The sequence below is a fragment of the Cervus elaphus genome, chromosome 3, assembly GCF_910594005.1.
Source record: "Cervus elaphus chromosome 3, mCerEla1.1, whole genome shotgun sequence".
In the NCBI taxonomy this organism is placed as follows: domain Eukaryota; kingdom Metazoa; phylum Chordata; class Mammalia; order Artiodactyla; family Cervidae; genus Cervus; species Cervus elaphus.
The window spans coordinates 39,587,962-39,614,651 of record NC_057817.1 but is presented as its reverse complement, the minus strand read 5'-3'; the positions used below and the strand labels follow the sequence as shown (position 1 = coordinate 39,614,651).

General features: G+C 37.2%; 1 protein-coding gene across 3 annotated transcripts in view; it reads left to right on the top strand.

The window, feature by feature from the left end:
* Positions 1-26,690, top strand: part of LRRK2 (leucine rich repeat kinase 2) — a 192,152-nt gene that overhangs the window by 107,027 nt on the left and 58,435 nt on the right. For all 3 annotated transcript variants that reach the window (XM_043886930.1, XM_043886939.1, XM_043886919.1), the window contains exons 32-40: positions 2,132-2,333; positions 2,997-3,085; positions 12,526-12,713; positions 13,587-13,741; positions 14,795-14,941; positions 15,080-15,271; positions 15,926-16,072; positions 19,246-19,346; positions 22,086-22,276. In XM_043886930.1, coding sequence (XP_043742865.1) covers positions 2,132-2,333; positions 2,997-3,085; positions 12,526-12,713; positions 13,587-13,741; positions 14,795-14,941; positions 15,080-15,271; positions 15,926-16,072; positions 19,246-19,346; positions 22,086-22,276 — 1,412 coding nt within the window. The remainder of the gene's footprint in view (positions 1-2,131; positions 2,334-2,996; positions 3,086-12,525; positions 12,714-13,586; positions 13,742-14,794; positions 14,942-15,079; positions 15,272-15,925; positions 16,073-19,245; positions 19,347-22,085; positions 22,277-26,690) is intronic.

Sequence of the window (26,690 nt, the reverse complement as noted above, 5' to 3'; positions counted from 1 at the left end):
GAATAAAATATTTATCTCTAGTTTTTGCTACTCTTTTGTGAGACATATGATTAAAGAGTGACATGACTTTTAAGAAACAAATGCACCAAATTAATATATTCAATTAAATATTCTCTTTACCCAGGGAGTTTCCTTTTGAAACTATATCTGTACTTAGAGAACTTTGCTGTTACTTATAATATTTTAATAGCTTCTCTTTTATCATTGATATCAGACCATTTATCATATTTTAAAAAAGAATTCTTAAAGTATGAGTTTGTTTTGAGAAAATTTGAATTTAGTTAAAGAAGTCTATGAATAAAGTAGTTGACTCATCAAGCTGGACTGGTACTACTTTAGGCTAATAGCAAGTTAGACCAGTTTACTGGGAATAAGACCAGTCTGCTTTCTGCACTTGTACATGAACTCTGAAGGCAATACCGGATGAGGAGGTTAAAAACAAATGCTTTGAGAAACGGCAGTATTATTTGAAGGAAGGTATATATTGCAAATGGATGCATCATTCTGTTATATTGGTTTGAAAATTCAATTGGCTGCTTTGCAGAATAGTGATTCAGATGACCCCAAAACAATAAGCCTGCCAGAATTTGAATATTCTTTCCTCCCTGAGGTGCCTCAACCTGTATTCAGTCAGCAGCTTTTAATCTATTAGAAATCTTGTTCTGTTTGGCCTTCATTTGTTTTTCATCTTTTCCTTTTATCATGATCTTTTCTAATCTTTGTGTGTCTCACTCTTATTAACATGTGTCCTTGCAGAGTTTAGAATAAAAGCTTTCTGTTTTTGCCTGTTGGTGACCTGATGATAAAGGTTAAAGGAAGTAGGACAAAATAGAAATCAGTGCCAACAGTGTCCCTCTCCGTCTTGTCCAGCCCCTTAGCAGAGTGGGATCCTTTGATCAGCCTGTAATCCAGCCCTGTAAAGTCCATCCCTCTGTTACTTTACTGCTGTGTGAACTCTTGTTTACTTTTACATGTAGGTTTCCCCTCTTGGGTTAAACACAAACTTCAATCTGAAGTTCTGTTTTATCTTAATTTATAAATGATAAAGAGAGGGAACATGAAAAGTGGAAGTTAGTGAAATTATATTTAATTTTCTGGTTCAAGGGGTACCTCAAAACAATCTGAACTGTTTGGAGGTAAATATGTAAGTAATGGTTATGGCTGCTATAAATCAGGTTCCTGAAGGATCAGGTTAAGAGTAGATAAAGAACAAGTATAAAGTTTATGTGTGTGTGTGTGTGTGTGTGTGTGTGTGCAGATATAATAAACCCAATTTCTATTTGTAATAAGTTGAAGAATTCAGGTAGAAATTTTATTCTTTATTGTCAAGAATATATTCATGGGTTGAGAAATGAGGAGAGTTTGCCACCTGGTGGTTTGCAAAGACATTTACTATTATTAAAGTTGCATTTCTATTTAAAATTAGATTTTTAAGAAGAAAAAAATGTTTGGAAATATTTTTATTACAGAAACTCTCATCATAAGGTCATTCTATTAAACTTTTGATTTTAATTAGATTCTAAGTGTAAGAGACCCCAAATTATCCTCTCATATAGAATCATTGGGGTTTAGATGATTTTTTATTTTTCCAAGTTCAGGTCTCCATGAAAAAGCATAGCTTGGTGAGGAAATTTCATGTCTATCTCCACACTTCACTGTTGATATGTACATCCCACTAATATTACATTTTGCGAATAGCAAGAGCAAAATTTAGTTTTACTTTGGATGTGGATATTTTCATCTAAAAAATAAAGTCCAAAAGCTCTTACAATCCTGACTTTTATGTTAGCATATCTATTGCCTGTAGATTTAATGTCTTAGAAAATAGTAGGTCCTTTATTTAAGGTTAATGATTTGTCTTGGATTTTGCCATGAATTTTCTGAATACCTTGATAATTATTTCCATACAATGTTATTTGATAGTTCTTTCCAAATTGGCTTCTGTGTTCATTTTTCTTTTTCTTATTTTAAGATCATCTTATTTATTTCTCACAATTTAATTGGTTTTACATTGCATCTTGATTTGATTAAAAATAATCATTTTCTGAATGATTAGCACAGAATTTACCAACCAACTGACATATAGATGTATAAAATGGATTTTTACAGCTTGTCATCTGTAATTTCACAGATCCGAGATCAGTCTGTTGTTGGGCAGCTGATTCCAGACTGCTACGTAGAACTTGAGAAAATCATTTTATCAGAGCGTAAAAATGTGCCAATTGAATTTCCTGTAATTGACCGGAAACGATTATTACAACTTGTGAGAGAACACCAGCTGCAGTTAGATGAAAATGAGCTTCCTCATGCAGTTCACTTTCTAAACGAATCAGGTTTGTTTATTACATATTTTTTCAAAGCTCTGCAGTAGAGTTGGTGAAAATGTATCTGACCCTTGTATAGAATTTACATTTAGAAGAATACTGACAAAATTCTTTAATAGGTAGCTGATTTTTTTTTCTTTTTGAAAGATCATCATGTGTACTGATGTTGAATCATATATTATGTCATAAGAGAAAAATTTAGAAATTATCTAAGGACAGTAGTGGAAAACGTCTTCTCTCAGCCAGAGTTAAAACATGTGGATTTTAGAGCTTGACTGTAGTATTTAGGAGCTGTGAGACCCTAAGTTCAAGCTATATCCTTCATGGTATCAAATGAATGCAGTGTATGTGGAGGTTATTTGTACACTCGCAGGAGAATTATTAATAATAATAATTATATAATATTATATATTATATAATAATTATTATCATTAATAATTAATATTAATTAATAATTAAAATTATTATTGTGATGGTTTAACTTGGCACTTGGAGAATCAATGGTTGCCTGAGAGGAAAGCTAGGATGCCCTGGTTCTGGTCTCGGCTCTGACCCCAGCGATGCTGAAGTTTCTTAATCTGTAAAATGAGGAGATTGGGCTAGATTCTCTCTGAAGCCCCTTGCTATTTTCATATTCTAAATTGCATGTTTCACTTTTGATTTTTCCTACAGGGGTCCTTCTTCATTTTCAAGACCCAGCGCTGCAGCTAAGTGACTTATATTTTGTGGAACCCAAGTGGCTTTGTAAAGTCATGGCTCAGGTTGGTGTGTTAGACTTCTGAGGCGTGGGGGGAATGAACCTCAGGTGACACCGAGAGCACTGAGCTTTATAGAGTGTGTGTTTAGTTCAGGTAGGAACTCCAATACCTTGGCCACCTGATGTGAAGAACTAACTCACTGGTAAAGACCCTGCTGCTGGGAAGGATTGAAGGCAGGAGGAGAAGGGGATGACAGAGGATGAGATGGCTGGATGGCATCACTGACGCAATGGGCATGAGTTTGAGTAAACTCTGGGAGTTGGTGAGGGACAGGGAGGCTATGCTGCAGTTCATGGGGTTGCAAAGAGCTGGACACAACTGAGTGACTGAACTGACTGAAGGTAGAAACTCCTGTGAATATAGAAAATGGTAGGACAGTTTGTTAGGAGACTGCATAAAGAAGAACTTCGTGGAGGAGGATAAGACATCTTAGAATTTAATGTCTTTGTTTTCAATTCATAGACAGGTATTTGTGTCGCTGTGTTCCATAGTACCTTTCTATAGCCAAGAAGTTTTCCTTTATGCAGTCTTCTACACAAATTGTTCTACCATTTTCTATATTCACAGTTGTTTGGCTTGTTTATTGATATAATCAATTGAATGAAAGCTTTGTGAAAATCTGTCGGGTAAATAAGTATAAGAAAGTTGGGTTGATGAGCTTGTGAAACCTTTGTCTAGATAACATGGAGGGAAATTTTGACTCTTCAGTGGAATATGAAACTCTGGGCTTCACTGGTAGCTCAGATGGTAAAGAATCTGCCTGCAATGCAGGAGACTCAGGTTTGGTCCCTGGGTGAGGAAGATTGGCCTGGAGAAGGGAATGGCTACCCACTCCAGTATTCTTGCTTGGAGAATTCCATGGACAGAGGAGCCTGGCAGACATAATTGGATTGATGAGGCTGTGAAACCTCTGTGTAGACAACAAGGAGGGAGATTGTGACTTTTCAATGTAATATAAAACTCTTAAATGCTTACCATTTTGAAAAGTGGTAGTTATGGCTGTCTTTATATTTCATATGGAAAATGATTTCTTCTATCAATAATAATCAGTTGCCAATGAGTTTATATTAATTAGCTACCATAATCCTCTCTGTAGATTTGCCACAGAAAACCACTCAGACAACACCCTAGCTCAGGGTTCTTCAACGTCAGCCCTATGGACATTTGGGGGCAGGTAATTCTTTGTTGTACTTTGTAGGATGATAGCAGCATCTTTGGCCTCTACCCTCTAGATGCCAGTAGTGCTTTCCCAGTATGAGAAGCAAAAATGTCCCCAGACATTTCCAAATATTTTAGGAAGTACAAAATCACCTTGGGGAGGACGACTGTGTCTGGATGATTCATGAATTGAAATGAGCTTGGGGAGGGAGTCTCTAGCATGTGTACTCACCGGCAGCTATTTTTCTTATAATTTATAGTTACTAAAATGGATCTTTTTACATGAGAAATCTCTTTTCTAATCAACCATAATGTTAATTAAATCCCTTCAGATAATCTGAATGATAGTTCCTAAATTTCATCTAAGGGGAAATAAAAGATATTTTAAAGAGGGAACTCTTTTACCGCTAAACCCTATACCATGGAACCTGAGAACATATTGAAACATTACAGTTGGCAATTAGTTGTAATTGGGCAGTTACTACTATTCTGGTAGATATTTTTAAATGAGATTTTCACCCTAATGCAATAAGCCATGGAAAGTGTGATATTACTCATCTACTCAAGGAGAATGGAGCCAGGAAAGTATAGTGGTCAGGCTAAACTCTAGAGTCAGGACAACCTATGTTCAAATCTCTCCTACTTATCAACTTTGACATTTCTTAATGTTTTCAGCCTTTGTTTCTTCCCTGGTAAAATAGCAATAATAACAATATTATCTTCTACATTGCTTTTGTAGTTTGGTAAAAATGAGCAATACATTTTAGTGAAATTTTATATTGAACCCATTTGGTAATTAAATACTTATTTCAGAAAATAAAAAAAATAATCAAAACTATAAAGATGTATTCATGTATTTTTGAAAAATGTGCCAGGTATGGAACTAAATAAAAAGAAATATAGTGTAGGTATATGCATTCTGTGTAGGAAAGGGAGTTTTAATTATACCCTGAAGAGTTGTTACCCTAGGTGACATATTCTATCAGAAAATAACTAAGATCTGTACAGTCAAGAAAAGGCTAAAGTTGCACCAAAGAGTGCATGTGTTTCCTTATGAATTGGGAATATTTAAAGTTGCAAACATGTGGATATTAGGGTGGATACATCACATTCAATAGAATAACGAATTGGTTTAAATCTAAATCACTATCTTTTAACAAAATCAAATTTCCACCATGACTAAATAAAATCCCTGAAGATACTATGGAGTAATTAAGTGGAAACTCCATGAAAATTCTTCTCATTAGCATAGTTATACTATTAGTTATACTATAAGCATGTTAATTTAATTGAAAATTAAGTTAGGAATTTGAACAGCTCAAGTTATTTTGACAGATGGATCTAAAGGGTCAGTAAAATGATGATTTAAATTTCTTATTAATGTAAATAATGTAATTAATGTAAAATGTGCCATCATTTTTATTTATGCTGATATGTTGAAATATGTTATTTTACTAAGGTTTAAAGAGAATGAAGGCTATAACTAATCAAGTGAAAACAAGAATGACTTGCCTGACACTAAATCAGTAAAAATAAATAGGGGTATTCACCTCCATGAATCATCAAGGCAAGGCCAGAAATAATTTATGGTGCAGAAGCTCTAATGAGCCCACCCACCTTCTCTGTGCCCTGAGCTTTTAGGTCACTAAACTTTTTAAAGAAGTTTTCATCAACACACAAAGAAGTTTGCAAAACTCGACTAACTATATGATAAAAGAAATATGAAAGGGACTCACTGGATCAATTGTGTTGACTATTATAAAGCTTGCATGGTGATTTAGTCTTGATAAAATGTATGAGGAATTTGGAAGAGTCTCTTTCTTTGCATATGAGCATAAGTTAGCCTTAGAAATAGCCAAGCTGCAGGAATAATAGGAGGTATTTTAAAGGTGATAAATTTATAAAATGGTTTAAGTTTTTTCATTGGTATGTAACAGAATACCCACAAACCTAGAGTACATAAGTAAATTTGGAGAAAAACGTCAACAGTTTACTGGAGAAAAACATCAACAGTTTATTGTTTCTCACTATTATGTGGGTTTACTGTTTTCAGTCAAGTGGGTCTGCTCCACATGGCATCGGCAGGGGTCATTCGCTTGACTTCCTCATTAAGATGGGCTGGAGATTCCAGGAAGGGTATATTCACATTTTTGGTTTGTTGGTTCTCTTCCATGTGACCCCTCATACATATGTAGACCTCTTAAAGGCCAGGCACAGAACTGGTAAAATGTTAGCTTTGCCATGTTCTGGTAACCAGAGCAACCACAAGCCTCGTTCAGACTTAAGGGAAAATGTATGGATTTTATATCTTGAAGGATTAAGCAACCTACATACGTAGGGAGAGAAAAAAATTAACGTGTCTGTCTTTGGAAACTATCTGCTACAAGTAGTGATTATTGTTCAGTTGCTAAGTTGTGTTACACTCCTTTGCGATCACATGGACAGAAGCACACCAGGCTTCTCTGTCCTCCACTATCTCACAGAGTTTGCTAAAATTCACATCCATTGAGTTGGTGATGCTATCTAACCGCCTCATCCTCTGCCACCCACTTCTCCTTTTGCCTTCAATCTTTCCCAGCACCAGGATCTTTTCTATATAGTGGTAGTGCACTGTAGATCTAAAAAAATCAAGCACAAACTTCTATTTTAAAATCAGTTTGTCTTAAGTAAAATAGAATAAGTATGTAATAATGGCTGACGTATGAGAAGTTACTTATATGCTTTTCAAAGATTATCTCATTTAGTTCTTGGAACAACTCTTAAACGGCACTATTTGAGTGCCCATCTTGAAGATGAAGAAGTTGATAGGTTAAATAATTTATCAAATTGCATACTGATAAATGTAATATTATTCATATTCAGGGAGAATTAGAGTTGGGATTTTAAACCAAGTGGTTTGACTCTAGTGCCTGAGAGCCTAACACTATGATAAAATGCTCAAAACTTTATTTTCCCAAAATTCACACATTCAACAATATGTATAATGAACCTAATGATGTTCCAGATATTGTTCTGGTACTAGGGCTATATAGCAGTAGGGAAAATAAGGTTTCTACATTCATGGAGTTGATGTTCAAATGGGAGGAAACAACCAAAACAAGAATACTTAATGTGTTGGGAGGTATCAGTTCAGTTCAGTTCAGTCGCTCAGTCATGTCCGACTCTTTGCAGCCCCATGAATTGCAGCACGCCAGGCCTGTCCATCACAAACTCCCGGAGTTTACTCAAACTCATGCCCATCGAGTTGGTGATGCCATCCAGCCATCTCATCCTCTGTCGTCCCCTTCTCCTCCTGCCCTCAATTTTTCCCAGCATCAGGGTCTTTTCCAATGAGTCAACTCTTCGCATGAGGTGGCCAAAGTGTTGGGGTTTCAGCTTCAGCATCAGTCCTTCCAGTGAACACCCAGGACTGATCTCATTTAGGATGGACTGGTTAGATCTCCTTGCAGTCCAAGGGACTCTCAAGAGTCTTCTCCAACACCACAGTTCAAAAGCATCAATTTTTCGGTGCTCAGCTTTCTTCACAGTCCAACTCTCCCATCCATATATGACCACTGGAAAAACCATAGCCTTGACCAGGTGGACCTTTGTTGGCAAAGTAATGTCTCTGCTTTTTAATATGCTATCTAGGTTGGTCATATCTTTCCTTCCAAGGAGTAAGCATCTTTTAATTTCATGGCTGCAGTCACCATCTGCAGTGATTTGGAGCCCCCAAAAATAAAGTCTGACACTGTTTCCACTGTCTCCCCATCTATTTCCCATGAGGTGATGGGACCAGATGCCATGATCTTAGTTTTCTGAATTTAAGCTTTAAGCCAACTTTTTCACTCTCCTCTTTCACTTTCATCAAGAGGCTTTTTAGTTCCTCTTCACTTTCTGCCATAAGGGTGGTGTCATCTGCATATCTGAGGTTATTGATATTTCTCCTGGCAATCTTGATTCCAGCTTGTGCTTCTTCCAGCCCAGCATTTCTTCTGATGTACTCTGCATATAAGTTAAATAAGCAGGGTGACAATATACAGCCTTGACATACTCCTTTCCCAATTTGGAACCAGTCGTTGTTCCATGTCCAGTTCTAACTGTTGCTTCCTGACCTGCATACAGGTTTCTCAAGAGGCAGGTCAGGTGGTCTAGTATTCATATCTCTATCAGAATTTTCCACAATTTATTGTGATTCACACAGTCAAAGGTTTGGCATAGTCATTAAAGCAAAAATAGATGTTTTTCTGGAACTCTCTTGCTTTTTTGATGATCCAGCAGATGTTGGCAATTTGATCTCTGGTTCCTCTGCCTTTTCTAAATTCAGCTTGAACATCTGGAAATTCACGGTTCACATATTGCTAAAGCCTGGCTTGGAGAATTTTGAGCATTACTTTACTAGCGTGTGAGATGAGTGCAATTGTGTGGTAGTTTGAGCATTCTTTGGGATTGCCTTTCTTAGGGATTGGAATGAAAACTGACCTTTTCCAGTCCTTTGGCCACTGCTGAGTTTTCCAAATTTGCTGGCATATTGAGTGCAACACTTTCACAGCATCATCTTTCAGGATTTGAAATAGCTCAACTGGAATGCTACAAAGAAAGCTTCAAGTGTGGTTGGGGATGGAGAGTGAGTTGTCAGAGAAGGTCTTAGTGACTTTGTTGTTGTTTAGTCATTCAGTCACGCCCAACTCTTCCCGACCCCATGGACTGCAGCACCTCAGGCTTCCCTGTCTTTCACCATCTTCTGGTGAAAGGTTGCTCAAACTCGTGTCCTTTGAGTCGATGATGCCACCAACCATCTTGTCCTCTGTGGTCCCCTTCTCCTCCCGCCTTCAATCTTTCCCCGCCTCAGGGTCTTTTCTAATGAGTTGTCTCTTTGTATGAGGTGGCCAAACTATTGTAGCTTCACCTACAGCATCAGTCCTTCCAATGAATATTCAGGATTGAGTTCCTTTAGGATTGACTGGTTTGATCTCCTTGCAGTCCAAGGGACTCTCAAGTCTTCTCCAATACTACAGTTCAAAAGTATCAATTCGTCGGCACTCAGCTTTCTTAAATAATCCAACTCTCACATCCATACATGACTACTGGAAAAACCAAAGCTTTGACTAGGCGTCTAGAACCTTTGTTGGCAAAGTGATGTCTGCTTTTTAATATGCTATCTAGGTTTGTCATAGCTTTCTTCAAAGGAGCAACTCTCTTTTAATTTCATGGCTGCAGTCACCATCTGCGGCGATTTTGGAGCCCGAGAAAATAAAGTCTGTCACTGTTTCCATTGTTTCCCTATCTATTTGCCATGATGTAATGGGAATGGGTGACATGATCTTAATTTTTTGAATGTTGAGTTTTAAGCCACCTTTTTCACTCTCCTCTTTCACTTTCATCAAGAGGCTCTTTGGCTCTTCTTTGCTTTCTGCCATAAGGGTGGTGTCATCTGCATATCTGAGGTGATTGATATTTCTCCCGGCAATTTTGATTACAGCTTGTGCTTCATCCAGCTCAGCATTTCTCATGACGTATTCTGCATATAAGTTAACTAAGCAGGGTGACAATATACAGCCTTGATGTACTCCTTTCCCAATTTGGAACTAGTGGGTTGTTCCATGTTGCTTCTTGACCTGCATACAGGTTTCTCAGGAGGCAGGTAAGGTGGTCCAGTATTCCCATATCTTGAAGAATTTTTCATAGTTTGTTGTGATCCACACAGTCTTGTCCTTTGTCTAAAAGACTTTAGTATAGTCTTCTATGTTCTTCTGGAATTTTCTTGCCTTTTCTATGATCCAAGGGATGTTGGCCATTTGATCTCTGGTTCCTTTGTCTTTTCTAAATTCAGCTTGAATATCTGGAAGTTCTCGGTATATGTGCTGTTGAAGCCTAGCTTGAAGAATTTTGAGCATTACTTTGCTCGTATGTGAAATGAGTGTAATTGTGTGGTAGTTGGAACATTCTTTGGCATTGCCTGTCTTTGGGATTGCAATGAAAACAACGTTTCAGTCCTGTGGCCACTGCTGATTTTTCCAAATTGGCTGGCATGCTGTGTGCAGCACTTTCACAGCATCATCTTTTAGGATTTGAAATAGCTCAGCTGGACTTCTATCACCTCCACTAGCTTTGTTCATGGTGGTCCTTCCTAAGGCCCACTTGACTTTACATTCCAGGATGTCTGGCTCTAAGTGAGTGATCACACCATTGTGATTATCTGGTCATTAAGATATTTTTTGTTTAGTTCTTCTGTGTATTCTTTCAACCTTTTCTTAACAACTTCTGCTTCTGTTTGGTCCATACCATTTCTGTCCTTTATTGTGCCCATCTTTGCATGAAGTGTTCCCTTGGTATCTCTATTTTTCTTGAAGAGATTTAGTCTTTCCCATTCTGTTGTTTTCTTCTATTCCTTTGCATTGATCACTTAGGAAGGCTTTCTTATTTCTCCTTGCTATCTTTTGGAACTCTGCATTTAGAGTATATCTTTCGTTTTCTCCTTTGCCTTTTGCTTCTCTTCTTTTCTCAGCTCTTTGTAATTCCTCCACAGATAACCATTTTGCCTTTTTGCATTTCTTTTTCTTGGGGATGGTTTTCATCACTGCCTTCTACAATGTTACAAACCTCAGTCCATAGTTCTTCAGGCACTCTGTCTATCAGATCTAATCCCTTGAATCTGTCTGTCACTTCCACTGTATAATCGTAAGGGATTTGATTTAGGTCATACCTGAATAGCCTTGGGGTTTCTCCTACTTTCTTCAATTTAAGTCTGAATTTTGCCATTAGGAAAGTTTGTGGTCCATGTGGTCACTTTGGTTAGTTTCCTGTGATTGTGGTTTTCATTCTGTCTGCCCTCTGATGGATGAGGATAAGAGGCTTGTGCAACCTTCCTGATGGGAGGAACTGGCTGTGGGGAAAACTGGGTCTTCTTTTGTTGGGCAAGGCCATGCTCGGTAAATCTTGAAAACAATTTTCTGCTGATGGGTGGGGCTGTGTTCCCTCCCTGTAGTTTGGTCTGAGGCCAAACTATTGTAGGGATAATGGCTGTGATGGCAACCTCCTTCAAAAGGACTCAGGCCAGCAGGGACTTAGCAACTTTATAAACAATAAAATAGCAGTTTTCCTCACTACCTACACTTTAAGAGCAGTTTGGGCTATAGAGTACAGAATGTGGGAGAAGTCCTAAATTATAGTTTTAATTATTTAATGGCCCATTATACATTGCATTAAATACCATATAGTCAATGATTTATTCACAGATTCAATAACATTATACGTACAAATTAGAAACAGTTGAGTAAGACAAGTCCTCAGATCTGAGGATTTTACAATCCAGTATTTTACCCAACCACATGATGATACTAATACAAATAGTGTTTGTTTCTATTTAAGTATCCCTTAAATATTATAGATCTACTAAAGAAAATTAAACACAAATCTCTTTTGAAAATTCGTTTATCCAAGTAAAATAAATAGGAATATGTAAACAGGATTGGTAAAATGTGAGGGCTTCCTATTTGCTAAAAATAGTGATATGTATTTTACGTATTTTATGCATGTTATTTTGTTCTCGTGGCAGTCTAAGAGACAGTCACTTTTATTTCTCATTTTACAAAGAAGTAAACTGTGGCTAAAGAAATTAAATACCTTTCTCAAGGTCATACAACTGGCAGTAGAGTTTGGATTTGAACCTGAATTCTTCTCAACTCATATTTTTAATTGCTGTGATGATGATCAAAGCTCAAGTTATGGTCTCCACGTTAGAATCTTCAGAGTTTCTTGTTAAAAAAGCAGATTCTCAAGCCTTATCCCAGACCTATGACTCAGACTGCATGGAGTCCACTGCAATTCAGTGACTACTTTGTTTGAGAATCACTTACTTTGCTAAGCTGACTCTCTTTCCACTGATGGAAACCCACATCCAATTGTATAAATGTAAAGTAACATTTCTGTTGCAAATCTGTAGTGATAACAGTCTGGAAGATAATTTCCTCAGGAATATATTATTGATGAGACTGTAACAGGGATGTGGAGTAAGGGATTGATGTATTAATTGAACTGGGGAAGGCTTGTGGTTCATTGGTATCAGAGGATCTCCATAGTTTCTGATCTGGATTCACTCACTTATTTTAATAATTTCTGTGTGTATGTGTGTGTGTGAAAGATGCTAGGTTTACGTGGCTGCTAGGTAGAGAAATTAGGTCCTGTGTTTTACTTGATAACATTAGAATTGTTTTGATCATTTTTACTGAGCAAAGGAAATTCTTTAAATTCAGAACTTCCCAGAAAATGAATTCTCTGATTATGTATAAGTTTAAACCTTTCAGATTTTGACAGTGAAAGTGGAAGGCTTTCCAAAACATCCTAAGGGAATTATTTCACGTAGAGATGTGGAAAAATTTCTTTCAAAGAAAAAGAGATTTCCAAAGAACTACATGGCACAGTACTTTAAACTCCTAGAAAAATTCCAGATTGCCTTGCCAATTGGAGAAGAATATTTACTGGTTCCAAGCAGGTAAGCCAAAACTTAAAAATTTAGTTACCCTATGGAAATTTACCATATATTCTTTTAGTTGTGAAAGTAACTTTGGTCTATGATGAATGTACTAATTTTTTACTTCTTGTGTAAACTTTGTACTGAAGTATGACATTTTCTTTTGATGAAAACTACATTTGACATTTTAAAGATGTAAATGACTGATTTTATATATATAACTATTATTTGATTTGACAATGCTCAGTTTATTTAAGAAAGGTTAATAGTGGAGAGTAGAGTATGTGTGTTTGTGTTGCTGTGTGTGCATGTATGTTCCTTATATGATATTGAAGGAGTTATTAGGCAGATTCTGGAGAAATGGTGAGTTTTCAACAGAGTCTTTAAATAATTTGTGACTGAATTTTCAGAGGATATGGCCAATACAGTGGAGGCCTAAATTCTAGGCCCGTGTTGTAGAAATTTTTCTTACTGCCTTATAAAACCTGGGAAATGTTATAAAGTAAATGACATTGAAAAGTGTAAATTGCACTGATTGATGGATGGTAACTAATTCTAAACACAGATATACACTTGATTCTAGGACATACATTTTTTGAAGTTTTATATAATCCCTTTACTTGTTATACATAACTAACTATAATAATTTATTTATAATGTAAATAGGATTACTGAAAAATTTTTATATATCACTTTATCTGAGCATGATTTGAATTGATTAACCATTAAATTTTGAAGTAGGAAGAGTATGTAGCAAAATAACATTACTAAAAAATAAAATTGCTTAGAATATTTATCATCATCAGTTCATTGATTTCAAGTAGTAAAGCACTCTGGTCAACATGGTTGGGTGTTTTCTGAAGCTATATAATGATAGTGTGCTTTTATCTTTAGTTTGTCTGACCACAGGCCTGTAATAGAGCTTCCCCATTGTGAGAACTCTGAAATTATCATTCGACTGTATGAAATGCCTTATTTTCCAATGGGCTTTTGGTCGAGATTAATCAATCGGTTGCTTGAAATTTCACCTTACATGCTTTCAGGAAGAGGTATGTATTTACTGAAGAATTAATATTTGGAGACGTTAGGTGGAAAGCATATTAAAATTAATATGTCATTTTCCTAGAGTTTACTGGTTTGTAATGCAGCTGAAAATCAGGAAATAAGCTCAAAAGACCTCAGCGTGGCCAATATAAAAATATACACAGATAAATTCATGAAATTTGTTAAGAATCCTCAAAGCCCACATGTACTTATTTTAGACACATTTACAATGTGTATGAATATCTTGCTTTGCAAGTCAAAGCAGACTAGAAGCAGCAATTTTAAAAGATGAAATTTCAGAGTCATAGGCTGAAAAACACCTATCTCCCTACACATACACACAAATACACATTCATGCGTGGAGAAAGAAAAACTAGAAATGACCACCACTTCAGTCAGGGAGTTTTGTTTAATAGAGTAACAGGTTCTAACCATTCAGACCAGTCTCTGTGGTGACTATAATAGCTCTATTCTGCTGCATGGTCCCTGAGGGGTTTGCAAAAAAGAATAAAGACTTCATCATGCTATAATTATAAATTACAATGCTAGCTCTTCCTCCTGGAAGAAAGAGAGATCTTAGTGCTCCAATGGGGGAAATATAATTTTTCTGTTTTGTGCTTAAAATCAGCTTTATGGAGATGGTATGTATTTTGAAATAAACCTTATCTTGCTTGCAGTTAATCAACATATAGACAGTTGCAGCACATCAAAGTGCTGGTTTTAGCATTACCACCAACCTCTTTTTAAAAGTTATGGGAAGCTGTTTGTGATTCTCTTTTTCATCTATTACATACGTTAAACTGCTTGACACCATGAACCTGAAATCTGGCTTAGGCAATCTACTGGGCATTTGTTTGTTTCATTTCAAAACTGAGGATAAAATATTTAATATTATATTTAATAGATAACATATCATTAACAATTCCAGTACTTTCCTTCAAAACAAATACACCTCTATTACTGTCACTTGTAGTATGTACAATGATTTTTTTCCCCTACAGTTTATGGAAAAACAAATAATTAATAGCTATATTTGGGTTCATTTAAACTTCTTTCAGAACGAGCACTTCGTCCAAACAGAATGTATTGGCGACAAGGCATCTACTTGAATTGGTCTCCTGAAGCTTACTGCTTAGTAGGATCTGAAGTTTTAGATCATCACGCAGAGAGTTTCTTAAAAATTACAGTTCCTTCTTGTAGAAAAGGTAAGGAAATTAATTCAAAACTGAATTGTACCACTAAAGAAATCTAAACTTTTAAAAAAGTCTCTGTGGTTCTTTTCAGTTTGTGACAGGATAAGGTTCAGCTAGGATGTTAAATCACACTTTCTTTGGATTACATAGGCTGTGTTCTTCTGGGCCAAGTTGTGGACCACATTGATTCTCTCATGGAAGAGTGGTTTCCTGGATTATTAGAGATTGATATTTGTGGTGAAGGAGAAACTCTGCTGAAGAAATGGGCATTATATAGTTTTAATGATGGTGAAGAGCATCAAAAAATATTGCTTGACAACTTGATGAAGAAAGCAGAAGAAGGTATGTATGTGTTGACACAACTTACAAATGTTTTTAAGTGATCGTTTCAATATTTGCGAAGTGAGTTTTGAAATAAATGTAAAAATTTATTGTTCATATTTATAAGGGATAAGTTAGAGGATACATTCAATTATAGTTAACAGTTCAGAAAAATATATTTATTGCCAGTAAGATCTTACACTCTAGATTCAGAAAAAATGTTGGTGTGAGAATTTGAATACTGGCTACTGGGCAATGTTATGTCATCTGTGAAGTGAGATTACTAACCAAAACTATGCCATCAATTGTGATGAAGATTAAAATAGATGATACATGGAAGTAACATAGTAATGTCAGCCATATGCTGTGTTCCATGAATGTTGTGAAAGTAAAGAATATATAATTTCCTAGTCATATATCAATGGCCTAGGCAGTTCTGAATTCTACTTTCTAGTGAGTGAACCTAGGAATGAGTTTTTAAACTTCCAGATAGATAGAGAGTAACTCAACTTTTAAAACATTCTCAAATTTTCTAGAGAAAAATAAGATTGGAAAGTGAACATGAGTGATTGGAAAGCATAGACAATATGTGATTGTTTCTGTAAATCAAAAGGACAAATTTATGTACAATCTTAAAGGTTTACCTTTTAAAAAAATGTTTTATGTACTTCTCAGGAGACCTCTTAGTAAATCCAGATCAACCAAGGCTCACAATTCCAATATCTCAGATTGCTCCTGACTTGATTTTGGCTGATCTTCCTAGAAATATTATGCTGAATAATGATGAATTGGAATTTGAACAAGCTCCAGAGTTTCTCTTAGGTAACTGTTTTCGTTGGTTTGAGAATAAAAATTAGCGTACGGTTTTTATTTATAATCTAGCAAATATTCACATATAATAAAATTGTCATAATTTTTAGTGCCTTCATATATTTTTGTAATGTTTTTCCTTTGGGATAATATATTTTAAAGTAATGTATTACAAATCTGGAATTTGCTTTGCATACAGACATTTGTACACTAGGTTTCCACCTCTGTGGAAGCACAGGTATTTATGAAACACATCCTTGCATTGATTTTAATTGTTTGATTGTCAGTGATAGGGAAGGCAGTTAGGAAATTTTCAGAGGAGTAATTCAGCCATTTTCCAGTTGCAAAAAGAATAAGTAAAGGAGGAACACCTCTATGTGTAGTGATAGAGGCAGTTATGTTATTCTATATAACAATCATAAATTTTTATTAAAATAGTCACAAAAACCAATTTGGGTTTAAAAATTCAAAAACATTAGATTGGTGATGTACTCAAGTTCTAAACATTCCTGAGAGTCCTTGGGAGCTGAGAAGAGTATTGAATTTATTTAATGTAAAGTATTTAAAGACAATTCTGACTTTACTTTGTGGAGTATTTGTTGCTGTTATGAATATTTACATTTAATTTTAATTAAATTTTTACAGAGAGGATGATTAAGATATATGCCAGAATATTAATATTATTAATAAACCAAGTCTAAAATTTGGGATATGACATGTAGGAGTAAATAAACTCCTTTATGCCTTTAATTTTTACATTGATTGGGAAATTTAGGATGATTTTAAATACCTTAGAACTCTGGAAGTGAATATATTAGTACTAGTAGGTTAACACAAAATGCGGAATTGTCAACACTGAATCTTAGATCTTAACCAACCCCAAACATTTGACAGATACAGGCAAGTACCAGGCATACTATTCTCTTTCTCTGAAAGAGTCTCAAGCCATCCAATACAGCTCTCCCAAATATACCTATTTACTGCACTAAAAGATGTGTTTTGGATTAATGGACACATTTTGAGCAATGTTATGTAGAAGTGTTCAAAAAATTCATTTTTTGAAACACCTGTGCCTTGTCCTAATTTTTTGAGATGTAATTGACATATAGCACCATATAAGTTTAAGGTGTACAGTGTAATAACTTCACTTATATATATGGTGAAATGATTACCACAATAACTTTATTAACATCTATACTTGCATATATTAATATATTAAAAAAAATTTGTTCTGATGAGAACTCTTAGGATTTACTCTCTTAACAACTTCCATATATATTATATAGCACTGTTAACTATAGTAATCATATTGTACATTACATACCTAGTATTTATTTATCTTATAACTGGAAGTTTGTACTTTTGGACTACCTTCAAAAGCTCCTGTGTTTTATACTCTTATTTAGCAGATAGGTGGGGCCCTGGTGGCTCAGACAGTAAAGAATCCACCTGTAATGCAGGAGAACTGGGTTCAATCCCTGGGTTGGGAAGATCCCTTGGAGAAAGGAATGGCTCCCCACTCCAGTATTCTTGCCTGGAGAATTCCATGGACAGAGGAGCCTGGTGGGCTACAGTCCATGGGGTTGCAAAGAGTCAGACATGACTGAGTGACTTTCACTTCACACATACTTCACACAGATAGGAGAATGTTTATGAGTACTCCTTATACTCTGACCCCATTTCCAATAAATTCATAAGTTCTATGTATATTTACAAAAAGCAATCTAGATCAGAGTTTCTTAGCCTCTGCACTTTTGCTATTCGGAACTGGATAGTTCTTTGTTATGGGGAGTGTCTTATGCATTGCATGGTATTTAGGAGTATCCTTGGTCTCTACCCACTGGATGTCAGGAGTATCGTCTCACCCCATCCCAGATGTGACAATCAAAAATGTCTCCAAACACTGTCAAGGGTGGTGGTTGGAGGTCAGGAGCATCACCACCCTGATTGAGAACACTGACCTAAACAAACCAGATAAATTGTTCTAAAAACATTTTACAATCAGAGAGGTACTGGTTGAACTGAGGGAGAAACAAAAGCTCTGTAAATTATGGCATAACAAGAGGATGGAGTTCTGAAGATAGAAAGCATGTTTAAGAAATTTTGACTATTCTAGTTTGCTAGATCAGTTGTTGTCAACCCTGGTGGTTTATGCTGTTACCAGCAGAGTTAAAAGAAAAAAATTCCTGATGAATGGTACCTCCTAGGATTGATTAGGTCAGAATCTTTGAGGATAGATTCAGGCTTTCCTATGTCCAAAAAACTCTTCAGATGTACTGTGAAGCCAAATCTAGGAGGAGAACAACTGGCCCAGAGCCTAGAGAGTGAGAGTAGAAAGAAGTAGAACCAGGAGGAGAACCACAAAGGGAACTTGGGGCTGCGGTATGAATATGAACTTGATTTTGGATTTCATTTGGGAGACAATGTAGAATGATTTGTTTTTGAGCAAGAGAATGACATAATCAAAATGTAATTACAGAGCTAATTTTTCAGGAGAGAGAGAATGAGTTAGGGGTAATGAAGTCATGAGGCCCCCACATGTAGGCAGGAATCGTGGAGGTACCAAGAGGGTGCAGTTGTAGTGGAAAGGGAAAGGGAGGCTTGGGCTTAAGAGAGGCAGCCCAGCAGAGCTGGTCAGCTGTGGGGCTGGCATGAGGCACTTTATCTTATGAGTCATGAGATAAATTTTTGGCTTTTGACTCCAGAATGACCACAAAAAGAGTTTTGTTTTATCAGATGTATGAAAGGTAGGATAAAAACTATTTTGGAGAAAAGATGATGAATGTGACTTTTGATGGAATGCAGTTGAGATTCAGAAGAGCACACCAGTGGTTATCTCCAACACAGAGCTGTAAATATAGGGTAGACTTCAGGTGGTGGCTGTGATTATAGATTTAAATGTGAAAATCCTCTGCACACAGAGATAGATGAAGTTAGGGAATGCATGAGGTAATTGAATAGAAAGTATGTAAAAGGAAGACAGAAAGGCTAGAGACAAAATCTTTAGTTGCGTCTTGGTTCTTGGAGTAGAAAAAGGAAGAGCAAGCATTAAAGAAGACTTGATTCAGTGAAACTCGTGGATCAGATTTCTCTTCAAAACAGATATAATTACAAAAGATACAATTCATTGAGTTTTTCTGCTTGCACAGATTAACCCCAAGTGCTTTGTACGTTCTTTTTGAAAGGTGACGGCAGTTTTGGATCTGTATATCGAGCTGCGTACAAAGGAGAAGAAGTGGCTGTGAAGATTTTTAATAAACATACATCACTTAGGCTGTTAAGACAAGTAAGAAATGCAGCAATATTATTACATTAAATAATACATTGTTAATCTTCTGGAACCCTTGTTTGGCACATGCTTGTATTGACCCTGTTTTCGAAGTTGAGTTTTGTTATAAAATCCCACTTTTGTCCTTTCCATATGGAGTGAAATAGATTTGTTTTGTTTCTCCTGTTGAAAAACAAACAAAAGACAGTATTCTGAGAATTCTTGTTCCAGACTTCAAAAGTCCAAAAGAAAAGAGGGCACCTCTTTTGCATTTTTGCAATTCACAGGAACCAAAATCCATACAACAGTAGTCCATTTGAAAACTTCTCCTGGACTCAGTTAAGTCGCATGTTCTTGTTTCAGCAAGCACCAATATTCAGGGCAGTGCTGTTGTTGACTGGCTTAGGTCTGCGCTGTTGAACCAGTCACTGTGGTAATGAGCAGGGCATTTTTTTAAAAAATTCCCCTTTTTCCCTGAAGCTGGGATTGGAGTCCGTTCAGTTCAGTCACTCAGTCGTGTCCAACTCTTTGCAACCCCCATGGACTGCAGTATGCAGTCCGTGATGGACTGATTGGAATCAATTCCCCTTAAAGTTCATCAGCTGTTTAGGTGAGGGCTGGATACCACAGCCAAAGTCCAGGATACTCTGAGGAAGAATGAAAGTTGATTGCATAACCAAGAGCAGTCACTCTATTGCCCTCTCTTGTTTTGAATACTGGTGGGGATTTATTTCTTTTTTTTTCTGAGTCTTTCCTAACAGTAGGGATGAGTGAGAGAGACACAGTGAAGATAGATAAAATCCAGTGTGGATTCTGCAATCTTATACCAGAACTCAACTGTATTTTTGAGTCTATTTATTCTTATTTTTTCTTGATTTAGTGAAAAAAAAATTGTGCCTATATCTGAATCTAAATAACTAACGTAAACAAAAAGTACAGTTGCAATATGTTAGTTACTCTGAATAATGAAAAAATTTCATGTCTGTGTAAAATGTCCTGGAGTAATTTAAATTATTAGTACCAAAAGTTACACAGTAGCTCTAGGAATAAACTAATAAACATTTTGTATATAATATTTTGTAAATCAGTGAACCAAATCTGGGCACAATCTCTTTTCTCTCTGTAAGCAGTTTGTTGTATAAATAGATTTTTCAGTCTTGATCATTAGTCTTCAACATGTTTCAAATTTTATGTAACGTGCTCAGGAAACCTTGTTGGAAATCAGAACACTAGAAAAGCATGTGGGACTGATTAGTGTATGGGCAGCTAGATGAACCAAGGAAATAATAGAAATAGAAAAATAGGGTGTATGTAATATTTCTTTTAAAAAAAAAGGAAAACACTTCAGTGTTCAGTGCTACATTTTGAGGATCATTCTACCTGTGGTTATGAATCAGGGCTGATCTGTTACAGTCTTTTGCTCCTTGCTGTCTGCAATCAGTGAGCTGTTTTTCTAGGATAAGAAATTTGGATTAGGCCTCCGTCTGTGCCTATGAAAGAAAACAGAGCTAAATTGACTTGTTCTCATCAATTTTAGCCAACTGAGCTAATCAGACATAGAAGGAAAAAAAAAAAAAGATTTTTATCTACTCCGGAAGTATGATTGCAGTTTGAAGCCTGTGTTCTTAAAAATCTCCTCTTAGGGCACTGAGCCTTTATTCTTCAGCTTGCAGAATTCTTCATACTTCAGTTTCCTGATAAATGCAGTTGGCACTGATACTCCGCATCTTTGAAGCTAGTTGTTAAGAAGCAGAGCTTCGGCTGAAATCATAGTTTAAAACATGAATAAATTTAATACCACAGAAGGTATAAATTTCAAGTATAGTTTCAGAGTAAAGTGAAATATACAGAATAAAATGTGTATAGAATTCAAAAACAACCATATCATGAAAGAGATGATAAAGTCTCATGTGATATGGCCTAGAATCAGGATAGAGACCTCTCTGTTCCAGCTAACTTCTTGGATTGGAGGGAGATTGTTGCACCTGGGGATTACCAGGGCCGATCACTCTGAGGAAGTAAGAGTTTTAAGCTAAGGTCTGAATGGCAAGAAAACTTTAGCTATGTGAAGGTTGAAGAGATTTCCAGGCAGAGGGATCAGCAAGGGCAAATACCCTGTGGCTGGAAGGAAGGAGCTGGGTGTATGCTGGGACTGGGCTGTTGGGGATTTACTAACCCAGGTGGTGAACAAGAAGGAGAGAGAAAGGAGATGAGGTTTGAGAGATCAGGTCAGGCCATGAAGGCTGTGTAAGTGCATGCGATCTCAATCTGAAAGTAACAGGAAGTCATTAGAGAGCTTTTAGGTAGGGGGCAATGCCAGATATTTCTGTAGACTTGGGTACTCTTCTCTGTAAACCTTTCTAGTCATCAAACCAGAGGTAATAGGCAGGCTGTTCCTCAGACGCCAAGTGCAGTTGAGCCTTAGTGGCTGCTCGGGAATCTGTGGCTAGGGAAGATTCAGTAGGTGAGACTGAATGAACTGTTAATGTTGCCACGGTGTATGTATTGTCCCCGCATTAAATGTTCTGATAAAGCAAAGCAAATAGAAAAGAACTTAAATGTTTAATTCACAGTGTAGTTGCAAAACCACTGGTTTAATTCTGAAAACGTGGAAAATATAAATAAGCTCAAAGAAGAAATGGAAAGTTTGGTGTAATCCAGTCACTCAGGGAAAACTGTTCTCCAAGTGTGGATGGACTAACGGAAGGAGGCATTTGGGTAAGAACTGACATCTATTTACTCTTAATGACTTTGCAGGAGCTGGTGGTGCTCTGCCACCTTCACCATCCCAGCTTAATATCTTTGCTGGCAGCTGGGATTCGTCCTCGGATGTTGGTGATGGAATTAGCCTCCAAGGGTTCCCTGGACCGCCTGCTTCAGCAAGACAAAACCAGTCTTACCAGAACCCTGCAGCACAGAATCGTGCTACATGTGGCCGATGGCCTGAGGTAATAGACTCAGTCATGCTGTTTTCTATTCAATGTCTAATGAATGTGAGCCCAAACTTGCTCTCAGACTTTGAGGACAGTGCTTCGCTGTAACAATGTGTCCTGGTAATATTTCACAAATGATTCGAGTGTAAAAATACCGTTTCCCTGTTCAGATTTTGTAACTTCATAAAATAAGAGTAAGAAGAGCATGCACACCTCATAGCTAACAGAAGTAGAGTTTGAATCCAGAAGTCCTGCTCCAGAGCCCATGATCTTAACCATGCATTGACCTCCCTCCCCTAAAAAAATGTGGGTGAGGCTTCAAACTATCAAGGAAAGTGTCAGTTATCATGGATAATTCTGATGAGGAGAGATGAGGTCAGATTTCTGAAAGGGACAAGTTATTTAAGTCGGGTTGTCCTGAAAGACCATAGTGTGTCTCCGAGGTACACCAGCCCTGCGGCTGGATGGTACCCAGACAGGGCCTTGGAGAGGCAGCACAACAGAGAGAAAAGGCCATGGCCTTTGGAGATAGAGACTGAAATAAATCACTGCTTAATGTACTTACTTTCCTTTGATTTTATTTCTCTAATTCTCTGTTTTTTATATTTTAAATCTCTGTTTCAGTTTTTTGTAGTGTCTAAACTGTGTCTAATACTTAATGTATAGTGTCCCGAGTTTGTCTGTAATAATTGAAGACATCCCAAATTAAAGTCTTGATTTCCCCCTTCTCCACCCCTTCCCAACTCCAGTCAGCTTGGAGTCATCCTTCTCGTGGCTGCCAGAGTGATTGTTCTAATATGGAAGCTGGATCACATCTTTCTCCTGTTCTCAAACCTCTCCCACTGCACCCTCTGGTCACCGTTCTCAGCCACAGCCCTCCTGAGGTTTCTGGAATATACCAGGGGCTGTGTACCCCCTCTTCTCTCAGCCACAAATGTCTAACCTGCAGATAGCCTCTTGATTCACTTATTTCACTCAGATTCCTCAGAATGGAAGTCCCTGACTACCTCATGTCTCTCGGGCACCTGTAGCAATTATCACTGCCTAGTATTCTTTGTATTTTCATTTTAGAAGTTTGTTTATTGTCTGTCTTTGCCACCACGATCTGAGTGCCATGACGTGGGGACTTTTCAGGTTGTCCACAGTTGTACTGTGCACCAAGAATGCCACATCCTTAGTATGTTGGCATTGAGGAGAGAGGGAGGAAAGAGGAAGGAAGGTAGACTGCCTGGAGCATGGTAGCCTCAGAGTGGATGCAAATTTCCTTCTCTCCCTTCACTTCTTAAATAGTGTCTGTTTCTTTTGAGCAGTATCCAGAAAACTTAACTGGAATGGATGGTAAGGAAAACAAACATTGCTCACAAATAAATAAAACTAAACTGCTGATATATGGGATTTAACTATTAATACTGTATAAGGAATATAATAGGAGAATAAAATAAGTAGATTTCTTTTCCTGAAAAAGTCCAGAAGCTCTTGAAAAACAGATTATTATAAGATAAGTGGAAGTCACTCAGTTGGGTCCTACTCTTTGTGACCCCATGGACTGTAGCCCGCCAGACTCCTCTGTCCATGGAGTTCTCCAGGCAAGAATACTGGAGTGGTTAGCCATTCCTTTATCCAGGGGATCTGCCCAACCCAATGATCAAAGCTGGGTCTCCCACACTGCAGGAAAGTTCTTTACCGTCAGAGCTACCAAAAATGTGTTTGTTGCTTAGTTGTGTCTGACTCCTTGCAACCCCATGGACTGAAACCCGACAAGGCTCCTCTGTCCTTGGGATTCTCTAGGCAAAAACACTGAAGTGGTTTGCCATTTCCTTCTCCAGGAGATTTTCCCAACCCAAGGATTAAACCCTGGTCTCCCGCATTGTAGGGGAATTCTTTACCCTATGAGCCACTAGGGAAGCCCTCCAAACATAAAAGCAGATTTGGATCTGGGTTGCTGTATCTACTTTTGAACACCAGGGGGAACCTTGTACTAAATTAATCAGGGAAAAGTGCAACTGTCTTTTTTTTTTTTTTTTCATTTATTTTTATTAGTTGGAGGCTAATTACTTTACAATATTGTAGTGGTTTTTGTCATACCTATTTCAAAAACTGTATTGGTCATTTTCCTTAATTTAACTTACTCCAGGTCCTGTTTTTTTCCTAAATCGTCTACATGATTCCCAAAGTACTTATTTGTGAAATGAATAATTGATTTTTTAAACAATTCATCACTGTTTGAAAGATCTCATCTTTTACATAACTTTATCTGGTTCTTCAGTTCAGTTCAGTCGCTCAGTCATGTCCGACTCTTTGCTACCTCATGGACTGCAGCACACCAGGCTTCCCTTTCCATCACCAACTCCTGGAGTCCTCAAACTCATGGCCATCACATTGGTGATGCCATCCAACCATCTCATCCTATGTCGTCCCCTTCTCCTCCTGCCTTCAATCTTTCCCAGCATCAGGGTCTTTTCCAGTGAGTTGGTTCTTTGCAACAGTTGGCCAAAGTATTAGAGTTTCAGCTTCAGCACCATTCCTTCCAGTGAATATTCAGGACCAATTTCCTTTAGGATGGACTGGTTGTATCTCCTTGCAATCCAAGGGACTCTCAAGAGTCTTCTCCAACACCACAGTTCAAAAGCATCAATTCTTCAGTGCTCAGCCTTGTTAAATAGTCCAACTGTCACATCCATACATGACTACTGGAAAAACCATAGCTTTGACTAGATGGACCTTTGTTGGTAAAGTAATGTCTCTGCTTTTTATATGTGGTCCAGATTGGTCATAGCTTTTCTTCCAAGGGACAAACGTCTTTTAATTTTATGGCTGCAGTCACCGTCTGCAGTGATTTTGGAACCCAAAAGAAATAAAATCGCTGATCGTCTCCATTGTTTTCCCTTCTATTTGCCATGAAGTGATGGGACTGGATGCTATGATCTTAGTTTTCTGAATGTTGAGTTTTAAGCCAACTTTTTCACTCTCCTCTTTTACTTTCATCAAGAGGCTCTTTAGTTCTTTGCTTTCTGCCATAACGGTGGTGTCATCTGCATATCTGAGGTTGTTGATATTTCTTCCAGCATTCTTTATTCCAGTTTGTGCTTCATCCAGCATGATTCATTTCTCATGATGTACTCTGCATATAAGTTAAATAAGCAGGGTGACAATATACAGGCTTGATGTACTCCTTTCCTGATTTGGAACCAGTCTGTTGTTCCATGTCCAGTTCTAACTGTTGCTTCTCGACCTGCATACAGATTTCTCAGGAGGCAGGTCAGGTGGTCTGGTAGTCCCATCTCTTGAAGAATTTTCCACAGTTTGTTGTGATCCACACAGCCAAAGGCTTTGGCATAGTCCATAAAGCATAAGTAGATGAATTGCTGGAACTCTCTTGCTTTTTCGATGATCCAGCGCATGTTGGCAGTTTGATCTCTGGTTCTTAGAGACCTTACTTCTAAAATAATAAGTCCAGCAGTTGCCGATAAAGTAAATGAAATCTCAGCATATTTTCCTGTCATTTTCCTGATTTGTTTTCAGCATAATGCCAAGGTACCTTCTGGATGTTGTGCTGTAAAAGGCTAATAGATTTTAGTAGCTAGCAATCTTCTACCAGCACTAAGTGTTTTTAAAAAACTCAGCATTAGGGTTTGTCTTCCCAAATATATTTTAGCATAGAGCCATAACTACAGAGATAGAAAGAGACAATAAAGTCACAGGACTTTGCAGCCCCTTAAATGATGGAGCTGTTTAGAGTGACATCCAAGAACTCTTCATGTTACATATTTTATCTTGTGCATATCTATCTTGTACATATTCTATATTCAGCTATTAACTTGTATCTCTAAATTATCTGCTGCTTTGAGCTTTTTATTATAATCCTCAACTACCTTTAAAGATGGAGTGTAGCACTTTCACAGCATCATCTTTTAGGATTTGAAATAGCTCAACTGGAACTCCATCACCTTCACTAACTTTGGTTGTAGTGATGCTTCCTAAGGCCCACTTGACTTCACATTTCAGGATGTCAGGCTCTAGGTGAGTAATCATGCCATCATGATTATCTCAGTCGTGCAGATCTTTTTGGTACAGTTCTTCTGTGTATTCTTGCCACCTCTTCTTAATATCTTTTGCTTCTGTTAGGTCCATACCATTTCTGTCCTTTTTGAGCCCATCTTTGCATGAAATGTTCCCTTGGTATCTCTAATTTTCTTGAAGCGATCTCTAGTCTTTCCCTTTCTATTGTTTTCCTCTATTTCTTTGCACTGATCACTGAGCAAGCCTTTCTTATCTCTCCTTTCTGTTCTTTGGAACTCTTCATTAAAATGGGAGTATCTTTCCTTTTCTCCTTTGCTTTTCACTTCTCTTCTTTTCACAGCTATTTGTAAGTCCTCCTCAGACAGCCATTTTGCTTTTTTGCATTTCTTTTTCTTGGAGATGGTTTTGA